Source organism: Hemibagrus wyckioides, linkage group LG25, assembly GCF_019097595.1.
Source record: "Hemibagrus wyckioides isolate EC202008001 linkage group LG25, SWU_Hwy_1.0, whole genome shotgun sequence".
In the NCBI taxonomy this organism is placed as follows: Eukaryota; Metazoa; Chordata; class Actinopteri; order Siluriformes; family Bagridae; genus Hemibagrus; species Hemibagrus wyckioides.
Window position 1 is genome coordinate 2,467,484 of NC_080734.1, and position 10,908 is coordinate 2,478,391.

At 42.9% G+C, this 10,908-nt stretch overlaps 1 protein-coding gene across 1 annotated transcript in view; it reads left to right on the forward strand.

The window, feature by feature from the left end:
- The first annotated feature begins 459 nt into the window (after window positions 1–459).
- The window catches only part of sel1l (SEL1L adaptor subunit of ERAD E3 ubiquitin ligase), a 12,089-nt gene continuing 1,640 nt past the window's right edge, over window positions 460–10,908 (forward strand). The window contains exons 1-21 of the mRNA XM_058379514.1: window positions 460–1,008; window positions 1,102–1,148; window positions 1,990–2,179; window positions 2,815–2,982; window positions 3,072–3,177; window positions 3,300–3,462; window positions 4,108–4,161; window positions 4,279–4,338; window positions 4,413–4,494; window positions 4,609–4,763; window positions 4,845–4,901; window positions 4,988–5,056; window positions 5,254–5,331; window positions 5,419–5,481; window positions 5,574–5,661; window positions 7,411–7,559; window positions 7,647–7,812; window positions 8,233–8,307; window positions 8,833–9,005; window positions 9,407–9,535; window positions 10,513–10,908. The exon at window positions 10,513–10,908 is cut by the window's right edge and continues 1,640 nt beyond it. Coding sequence (XP_058235497.1) covers window positions 939–1,008; window positions 1,102–1,148; window positions 1,990–2,179; window positions 2,815–2,982; window positions 3,072–3,177; window positions 3,300–3,462; window positions 4,108–4,161; window positions 4,279–4,338; window positions 4,413–4,494; window positions 4,609–4,763; window positions 4,845–4,901; window positions 4,988–5,056; window positions 5,254–5,331; window positions 5,419–5,481; window positions 5,574–5,661; window positions 7,411–7,559; window positions 7,647–7,812; window positions 8,233–8,307; window positions 8,833–9,005; window positions 9,407–9,535; window positions 10,513–10,725 — 2,355 coding nt within the window. The 5' untranslated portion in view covers window positions 460–938 and the 3' untranslated portion in view covers window positions 10,726–10,908. The remainder of the gene's footprint in view (window positions 1,009–1,101; window positions 1,149–1,989; window positions 2,180–2,814; window positions 2,983–3,071; window positions 3,178–3,299; window positions 3,463–4,107; window positions 4,162–4,278; window positions 4,339–4,412; window positions 4,495–4,608; window positions 4,764–4,844; window positions 4,902–4,987; window positions 5,057–5,253; window positions 5,332–5,418; window positions 5,482–5,573; window positions 5,662–7,410; window positions 7,560–7,646; window positions 7,813–8,232; window positions 8,308–8,832; window positions 9,006–9,406; window positions 9,536–10,512) is intronic.

Sequence of the window (10,908 nt, forward strand, 5' to 3'; positions counted from 1 at the left end):
AAATCAACTCCTAAACTTTATACCGGTTTGTAGTTGACCGGTTGATAACATTTACACAAATCTGAAGCGGTTAATTTCTTAAAGAACAATAAACACATAAATGCTGATTTAATATTCTGTTAAAAAGTGTAAACAGAGATGTTTATAACACAAGCACGAGCCGGGGAGCGGATTTGTTTACAGCAGCTGTCGTGTACATCAGCGCTGTGTGTGTGCGCATCCGATTGGACAACGATGTCCTCGTGATCGTCTCCTATTGGCTGGCTTTTTTTGTCGTTGCACCTCGCGATTGGTCGTGAATAAAAACCAGGAAATTAATTTTTGAGACTTGTTTTTTTTCCCTACCCGCTTTCGGATTGTTCCCGCCTTCCGTGTTAAGATTGGGCATAACTAATCCTATCCTGCTCTCTGATTGGTCTGATATCTTCCTATATTTCCGAACAGCCAATAGTATGAGGGGTATATCCGGAGTACGGGTGGAGGAAAAGCTGACGGTCAGCTAGTAATGATAAAAACTCGAGCTCGAGCAGTTTGAACGTTTAATCTCTGATTTAAACTAAATTGCACTACGTTTGTTAAGGGTGTGAGGAATAATAATAATAATTATTATCATTATTATTATAATTAACGGGTTATTTGTAGTCGAGGTTGTGTCAGAGAGGAAACATGCTAGCATATCTTTGCGTCAGCTTTAGTTAGCTTGCTAGTATTGTATTGTTAACTAGCTGCGGTTTAACTCGGAGATTCCGCTAACTAACTAGCTGTGTTGTGAAGGTTATGGTTATGGACACATGGAGTCCGTGCGTTTTGTTTATAGATCCAGACTACAGTCTTGTTAGCTAATTAGCTAGCTGCGTGTGTTTATGACTAACCGAGTGATGTTCTAGTTAATTAGTTATCTGTTTATTTGCATCGTCTTAACGGGTTAGAAAGGCAGGATGTATTTCACACACAAGACCTGCTTTCTGCTGCTGCTCCTCTCGGTCATCAGCCTGAAAGTGACCGCTGGTGAGTAAGAGCATGCACCTTTCTGACAAATTTCACGTCCATGTCTAAATATTAAATGTATTTTAAACTAAATCCATATGAAATGATCTGCAGATGTGGAACAGGAAGCTGAGGATGTCCAGGAGACCTCTCCCTCTCAGGTAGACCATGTGTGAAAGGAAAACTCCTTTAAACGCATTAAATATGATTATATGCTAATAGTTGAACATGTACAGTGATTTCTGAGAAGGACGCTCATAGGTTTGCAGTTGCAGGAGAAAGTACACTATACTGCCAAAAGTATTGGGACACCCCTCCACATCATAGGGTTCGGGGGTTGGGCTCGGCCCCTTAGTTCCAGTGATAGGAACTCTTAATGCTTCAGCTTCATGACTGCACACTAGTGCACAAAGCAAGGTCCATAAAGACATGGATGTGGAGGAACTTGACTTGACTTTGGGATGAATTAGAGTGGAGACAGCCAAAAGTTTTGGGACGTCTGCCTTTACATGCACATGAATGTAATATGGAGTTGTCCCGCCCCTTTACAGCTATAACAGCTTCAACTCTTCTGGGAAGGCTTTCCACAAGGTTTAGGAGTGTGTTTATGGGAATTTTTGACCATTCCTCTAGAAGCACATTTGTGAGGTCAGGCACTGATGTTGGACGAGAAGGTCTGTCTCACAGTCTCCACTCTAATTCATCCCAAAGGTGTTCTGTGGGGTTGAGGTCAGGACTCTGTGCAGGCCAGTCAAGTTCCTCCACACCAAACTCCCTCATCCATGTCTTTATGGACCTTGCGTGATATAAATCAGCACGTTTCTGTATGTAATAAATTTATACTGAGTGCTAAACCTTGGTATAAAAAATCATCACTAAGAGGGTTAATGAGAAATGAATGTTCATGAGCGCAGGAAGTGTGTCACAGCATGTTGATGTATGAGGAAGTTAACCACACAAACACACTCCGGTCACTTCATGCCTGGTGTCTCCTCTGTGCAGTATCCACCCGACGAGGACGAGATTGTGGTGACAGGACGCACGGTTTCCCCCGAGGAAGCGGCAGAGATGGCGGCTGAGCTTCAGCGTGAGGACAGGAGAGAGCGAGGAGAGGAAGGAGAACCTGAGGAGATCCTGAAGGAGGAGGAGCTTCCAAGCCAACCTCCTCCTGTAGACCCCAAGCCCAGGGAGGGTGAGCTGTGTTGCTTTTCACATCACTCTGTAGAGCTGTCTCTGATTATTTCTCAGAGGATGGCCATGTGACCTGAATCTTTCTACTCTTGATCAAGACAATGATGGACACGTGTGTGTGTGTGTGTGTGTGTGTGTAAATATCAGAGGTTTAAAGAATAGGATCAGTATTATTCAGGATGAACAGATGCGGTGTTTGGATTCATTCATTAATTCATTCATATTGTAAATAAGGATTTTAAACTCATTAGGTATTATTACAGTTTGCTGTACGGGGGGTGTGCAAACTTTTGCACCCAGGTGTTAGGCAGTATTTTTTTTTGTGTGTGTGTATACCCTGGAGGAACACTTGTGAGAGTGAGACTCATTCGTGTGTGTGTGTGAGAGAGAGACTGGTTTCCCTCCAGGCTTGTACAGTAAACGTGTATGATTCTGATTGGTCTATGTGTCTGTGTCATTGGTGTGTGTGTGTGTGTGTGATTGGTGTGTGTGTGTGTGTGATTGGTGTGTGTGTGTGTGTGTGATTGGTGTGTGTGTGTGTGAGAGAGAGATTGGTTTCCTTCTAGGCTTGTTGTACAGTAACATGTATGATTCTGATTAGTGTGTGCGTGCGTGTGTGTGTGTGTTATGATACAGTTCCTGTGGTAATCGGTGGCACCGCCTCCGGGGAGCCCTGCCTGTTCCCCTTCCTGTTCATGGGGAAGGAGTACTCGGACTGTACCACCGAGGGCAGGGGGGATGGACGCCTGTGGTGCGCCACCACCTACGACTACGACCAGGACAAGAAGTGGGGCTTCTGTGAAAGTGAGCTTTCATAACACAATGTGGGCGGAGCTTGTTTGCCATGCTCGTGTGTGTGTGTAACCACTGTTTCCACGTGTCTCCCCCATCAGCGGAGGAGCAGGCGGAGCAGCGGAGGCTGGCGGAGGAGGCGGAGGAGCAGTACCAACACACACTCCGACTCCTGAACACCACCAGCAGACGGAGTCAGAGGAGAGAGTGAGTGAACCAGCTGTTGCTATGGAAACCATGTCAGAGCTGCAGCTCCAGAAAATTCATCAACCTCCAGTCACACTCATTTCTGAAGTCTAAAGGTGTGTGTGTGTGGTTTGTGTTGTGAGGTTGTACGAGAAGCTGGTGAAGGTGGCAGAGATGGGCCACACCAAGGCCATGGAGAAGGTGGGCTACGCCATGCTGCTGGGGGATTACCTGCCCCAGAACCTTCAACAAGCCAGGGAGATTTTTGAGAAGCTGGCGCTGGAGGGTTCACCCAAATCTCAGACGGTAAGCAGCTCCGCCCATGCCGGTCCATGACCCCTTTATCACCTTATATTAATAATAAAATGTTTTTATATTAACAATAATAGTCTGTAATAATATATTTTATATTTAATACACAGTGATAAAATAATAATCTGTTAAAAATAAAATATAAAATATTTACAATCTGTACTTTTATTATATAATTTTACAAGCACTAAATACTTAAATTACAACTTTAATACTGTTCAATAATATTAAAATTAATATTTAATACTAATTTTATAAATTAATCTACACTGAAATAAATTAATTATTATGTATTAAAATACTATTAAAAAAGGATTAAATCTTAAACAATTATTTTTTTATATATATATCCTTTGGTACTAGAAGTAGTTTTTAGATACTTTTACATACTTTTACTATCTTTGTGTTTTATAATTAAATTTAATTTAATTTAAATTAATTAATTAATTAATTTAAATTTAATTTATTTATGCTTTACACTTTATTTTATTTGACTGAAGTCTGATCTCACTGGTGTGTCTGATCTCACTGGTGTGTCTGATCTCACTGGTGTGTCTGATCTCACTGGTGTGTCTGATCACTGAAGTCTGATCACCTTTTTGTTTTGTTTTGTTTTGTTTTTGTTCTTCTGTCCCTCAGGCTCTGGGGTTCCTCTATGCAGCTGGATTAGGAGTGAACTCCAGTCAAGCTAAAGTATGTCTTCTTCAGTGATGGCCATGTTTGTGAATTTATGTACATTGTGTTGTTATTGTGTCGTGTTACACAGTAGTGTGTGATCGCGTCACTGAAAGTGTGTGTGTGTGAACACAGGCGTTGGTGTACTACACATTTGGAGCTCTGGGAGGAAACCTGGTGGCACACATGATCCTGGTAAGATGATTACAGTGTCTAGGTTTATTTTACATTAGTCAGTTTTATGTGTGTGTAAATGTGTGTGTGTGTAGGGTTACAGGTACTGGGGAGGTGTTGGGGTTCCTCAGAGCTGTGAATCTGCCCTCACTCACTACAGACTGGTAGCCAATCATGGTAAAGATCCTGTGCTCCTCCTCCATTCTGAATGAGTTCAGCTCACTGTGTACTGATGATGATGATGATGATGATGATGATGATGATAATGATAATGATGATGATGTGCGCCAGTGGCCAATGATGTGTCCCTGACCGGGGGCAGCGCGGTGCAGAGGATCAGGCTGCTGGACGAGGTAGAGAACCCTGGTTCTCCCAGTGGGATGTTGGAGGAGGATCTGATCCAGTACTACCAGTTTCTGGCTGAAAAGGGGGACGTCCAGGCGCAGGTACTGTGTGTGTGTGTGTGTGTGTGTGTGTGTGTGTGTGTGTGTGTGATCATGTGTTGACCTCATGGTTCTCTCCTGCAGGTGGGTTTGGGTCAGTTACACTTACATGGAGGTCGAGGAGTGGAGCAGAATCATCAGGTATGACTCTTCATTCCTGTCTCCTCTCCTGAGTTAGATCATGATCATGTAACTCCTGTAACTCAGTGCTGCTGTTTATCCTTCAGAGAGCGTATGAGTATTTTAACCAGGCGGCTAATGCAGGAAACACACACGCTATGGCTTTCCTGGGAAAGGTAAACAAACTCTGTCTGTGTGTTTCTCTCTCTCTATCTGTATGTGTGTGTGTGTGTGTCTCTCTCTCTGTGTTTCTCCGAGTGTGTCTCTGTTTGTGTGTGTCTGTGTTTTGTGTGTGTCTGTGATGTGAGAGAGAGTGAGTGAGACGCTGGTCACTAATGCTTCCATTTAAGTGTACTCTGTGTGTGTGTTCCAGATGTACTCAGAGGGCAGTGAGTTTTTACCCCAGAACAATGAGACAGCGCTGCATTATTTTAAGAAGGCCTCAGAGCAGGTGAGTTCTAACAGGAACTCTGGGTCAGTCACTGGTCCTGTAAAGACCATGTTCAGATTCATTACAGGTTATATGGTGTTATTTCAGGGGAACCCGGTGGGTCAGAGTGGACTCGGCATGGCCTACCTGTATGGCAGAGGTGTTCCTGTGGTGAGGCTCTGCTGCCTTGTTTTTAGAATTGTGTGTAGAATTATTTACTGTAGATGTGTGTTTATACATGTTTTACTACATGTTTATTGCAGAACTATGAGCTGGCTCTCAAGTACTTCCAGAAAGCTGCAGAGCAAGGCTGGGTAGATGGACAGCTACAGCTGGGAACTATGTACTACAGTAAGTATGTGTGTGTGTGTTCTGGATTCTGAATAGCACTGAGTGAACTTTTAAGGCTTGTCCACTGAACTTGCACAAGTCATAGGTATAATCAGAAACACACACCAATCAGCTATAACATTATGACCAGTGCCAGGTGACATGAGTAACACCGAGTATCTCCTCATCATGGCACCTGTTAGTGGGTGGGATATATTAGGCAGCAGGTGAACATTTTGTCCTCAAAGTTGATGTTAGAAGCAGGAAAAATGGACAAGCGTAAGGATTTGAGTGAGTTTGACCAAAAGGCCAAATTGTGGTGGCTAGACCACTGGATCAGAGCATCTCCAAAACTTCAGCTCTTGTGGGGTGTTCCCGGTCTGCAGTGGTCAGTATCTAGCAAAAGTGGTCCAAGGAAGGAACAGTGATGAACCGGAGGTAGGGTCATGGGCGGTCAAGGCTCACTGATGGACGTGGGGAGAGAAGTCTGGACCGTGTGATCCGATCCAACAGACGAGCTACTGTTGCTCAAACTGCTGAAGAAGTTAATGCTGGTTCTGATAGAAAGGGGTCAGAATACACAGTGCAGGACGGGTCAGGGCAGCAAAAAGGGGACCAACACAATGTTAATCAGGTGGTCATAATGTTATGGCTGATTGGTGTATCTATAAATAGTGCACTACATAGACACCTTGCTGGTAAACAGGTATATCCTGTGTAGTGAGCAGGTACAGAAAATAAAATGATTGTTTTTATGTTAAATCAGGAAGTTTCTCTTGCATGGGAAAACATGACCATGAGAGAAAAAGAATTAAAAACAAATCTGAAACGTTTAGTCAGTTAGTTAATCATGAGATTATTACTGAGAAATAAACTTTAGATCAGCCGTTCTAGTCAGAAACGAGATCAGGAAGATTTTCTGTTTGACCAATCTGACCATCTGTAGCCCCGCCCACATTCCTATTTTCAGCACTGTTGATATAGAAAGTGAAGCTGATTCTGCAGCATAACTCACTGAGGAACACTGACCATCACCTCCCCCTTTCTTGGTCTTCTGTGTATGATGTTTATCTGGTTTGTGAAGATCAGAATTATATCATTTTATCATGAGTACACTGATACACACCAAAAAGTGCAGTGTTGTGTTTTTTTTCGTCAAAACTCCAGTAGTCTTATAAATCTGGAAAGATTGACAGTTCTGTTCTTGATCTGTGACGCATTGTAGAAGCTCCGCCCCCTCTTTATCTCACACTTGTATCCTCAGTCTCTCGTCCTGACTCGGTTTTCCAGTCTGCTGATGTGGAGGATATCTCTGAAGATATGTGTTTTTCACTTAACTAACATTCAACGTGTGTGTGTGTGTGTGTGTGTGTGTGTGTGTGTGTGTGTGTGGCTAACATCAGCAACATTTCAACCACTGGAAATCATCTCCAAACTTTAATTTGTCACATTTACAGTCAGACACCGTACAGCATGACGTGAAATGCTTTTTACAACTGACCTGTGATGGAGATAAAAATGTAAAACTAGAATATAAAAATATAAGAAATACACTAGAAGAAAAGAATCTAAAAGAAAAGAATATCAAGTATAAAAGAGTATCAGAATATAATACAATAAAACAGACTATCGGTTATAGAATACAGTATATAAAAATATGCTGTTATTATTATTATTTGAATCTATTCAGTGTGTAAACAACTAGTCTACACATGTTCTTGTTGAAAGGTGAGTAAATATTTAATAATCAGTCGTTCTTATTCTCTTTAGATGGTATCGGAGTGAAGCGTGACTATAAACAAGCTCTGAAGTTCTTTAACCTGGCGTCTCAGGCAGGTCACATCCTGGCCTTCTATAACCTGGCTCAGATGCACGCTACAGGAACCGGCGTGATGCGTTCCTGTCACACGGCCGTGGAGGTGACGTCCGTACGCTAAGTTTAGATTTCATACACCGGTGTGTTTGCTCATTAGCTCATGGTTGTGTGTGTGTGTGCGCGTGTGCAGCTGTTTAAGAACGTGTGTGAGCGCGGGCGCTGGTCGGAGAGGATGATGAGCGCTTACGGAAGCTTTAAGGAGGGAGACATCGACTCCGCTCTGGTTCAGTATCTGCTCCTGGCTGAACAGGGCTATGAGGTGGCGCAGAGTAACGTGGCCTTCATCCTCGACCAGAGTGAGTCATGTGGCTGACACCAGGGGGCGCTAGAGCCTTAACCCGTTTAAAGATCCTTACTTCCTTAGAATTTTTCTGTTGATTTTTTTTTTCCTTTATATTTATATTATAAATTATATATTTACATTAAATATATTTATATAGTGTATGTATATATATATATATATGTATATATGTATGTATGTATATATATATATATATACATACACACACACACTATATTGCCAAAAGTTGCACACACTCGCTGTTGTTTTTAAACTTGAAGTAACCTGTGTAGAAAAAATACAATACAAAAGTACTTTAGAAATCTTCTGAAAGTTATTTACACTAAATTATCACTGGTTTTAATGAGTGCTTCACTGCGTGTGTGTGTGTGTGTGTGTGTGTGTGTGTGTGTGTGTGTGTGTCTGTGTGTTACAGAGCAGTCCCGGATCTTCAGTGAAAATGAAACCTACCCTCGAGCTCTTCTTCACTGGACCAGAGCAGCTGCACAAGGTCAGATACTTCACCTCAACTCACACTCTAATAATACTTATAATCCCACTCTCAGTGTTTATAATGATTTATAATCCCACTCTCAGTGTTTATAATGATTTATAATCCCACTCTCAGTGTTTATAATGATTTATAATCCCACTCTCAGTGTTTATAATGATTTATAATCCCACTCTCAGTGTTTATAATGATTTATAATCCCACTCTCAGTGTTTATAATGATTTATAATCCCACTCTCAGTGTTTATAATGATTTATAATCCCACTCTCAGTGTTTATAATGATTTATAATCCCACTCTCAGTGTTTATAATGATTTATAATCCCACTCTGTGTTTATAATGATTTATAATCCCACTCTCAGTGTTTATAATGATTTATAATCCCACTCTCTGTGTTTATAATGATTTATAATCCCACTCTCAGTGTTTATAATGGTGTGAAGGGTAGAAACATTTTTATTCTTTCTAAGATCTAAAGGTGTGTGTGTGTTTGTGTGTGTGTGTTTGTGTGTGTGTGTGTACAGGTTACACGGTGGCCAGGATTAAGCTGGGTGATTATCATTTCTATGGTTACGGTACTGACGTGGACTATGAGACAGCAGTGATCCACTACAGACTGGCGTCCGAGCAGCAGCACAGCGCACAGGCCATGTTCAACCTGGGATACATGCACGAGAAAGGACTCGGTATCAAACAGGTACACACACACCACACCTCACACTCCACACACTACCTAACACACTGAGTGCAGGGAATACACCACACCTCACACTCCACACACTACCTAACACACTGAGTGCAGGGAATACACCACACCTCACACTCCACACACTACCTAACACACTGAGTGCAGGGAATACACCACACCTTCTTTCTTTACTTATTTCCTTTATAACTTGCTTGTTTCCTTTGATTTCATAATTTGGTGTATGTTTATTTCCTTCCTTCTTTCCTTATTTGTACCTTTCCTGTTTTTTTCCCTTCCTAGTTTTCTTCCTTCTGTTCTTTGTTCCTTCCTTCCTTGCGTGTTTCCTTCGTTCCTGGTTTCCGTGTTAGAACTGTGGTTCTTGTTGTGCTCACTGCTGTCTCCTGATGCAGGACATCCATCTGGCTAAACGTTTCTACGACATGGCTGCAGAGGCGAGTCCTGACGCCCAGGTGCCCGTGTTCCTCGCCCTGTGCAAACTGGGACTGCTCTACACACTGCAGTACCTCCAGGAGCTGAACGTAAGACATACACACACACACAAACGCACACACACACAGAGAGGAACTGAGAGAGGATCTATGTTATAATTGTAAACTAATTGTAATTGTATAGATCTTTAATAAGATTAATTAGCGATGACTGTGTGGTGGTTGTCATGGCAATAATATAATTATCCTGCTGTTAATGGGTGATAATCCCGCACCTGTCCACCTGTGAGCTGGTTTATTAGCACTATATTGCCAAAAGTATTGGGACACCCCTCCAGATCATTGAGTTCAGGGGTTGGACTCGGCCCCTTAGTTCCAGTGAAAGGAACTCTTAATGCTTCAGCTTCATACCAAGACATTTTGGACAATTTCATGCTCTTTGTGGGAACAGTTTGGGGATGACCCCTTCCTGTTCCAACATGACTGCACACCAGTGACCAAAGCAAGGTCCATAAAAAGACATGGATGAGTGAGTTTGGTGTGGAGGAACTTGACTGGCCTGCACAGAGTCCTGACCTCAACCCCATAGAACACCTTTGGGATGAATTAGAGTGGAGACTGTGAGCCAGACCTTCTCATCCAACATCAGTGCCTGACCTCACAAATGCGCTTCTAGAGGAATGGTCAAAAATTCCCATAAACACACTCCTAAACCTTGTGGAAAGCCTTCCCAGAAGAGTTGAAGCTGTTATAGTTGTAAAGGGGCGGGACAACTCCATATTACATTCATGTGCATGTAAATTCAGATGTCTCAGTTTTGGCCTGACTCACAGTCTCCACTCTAATTCATCCCAAAGATGTTTTATGGGGTTGAGGTCAGGACTCTGTGCAGGACAGTCAAGTTCCTCCACACCAAACTCGGGGTGTCCCAAAACTTTTGGCAATTTAGTTTAGATAGCTATGTTACACGACCGGAATATTCCAAGACCTTGTATAGTCTTTGTTGTTTGTTGTTTGTTGTTGTTGTTGTTGTTGTTGTTTAAATCTCCTCTTCTCTCTCCCTGCAGCTGAAAGAGCTTCTCTCTCAGGTGGATCTGGACCAGTTGCTGGGTCCAGAGTGGGATCTTTACCTCATGACCGTGATCGCTCTGCTCTTGGGTACAGTCATCGCATACAGACAGAGACAGCACCAACCCGTCCCGAGAGCTCCACCTGCCGCACCAAGACCCGTCCCCCAGCCGGAGCAGGGTGGCCCCGCCCCTGAAGCTGACCGTGATTAAAGCTTTACAGAGAACGCAGTGAATGGACACTCACGAGAGACCTGAGACTGGGAAGAGGGTGGAGCCTGAGCCGCACGCTCCACCCACACCAGTGTTAACTAAAGGGACAGACCACTCCCTTGATGTTCAGTGGGGGTGTCTCTCACACACACACACACACACACACACACACACACACACACA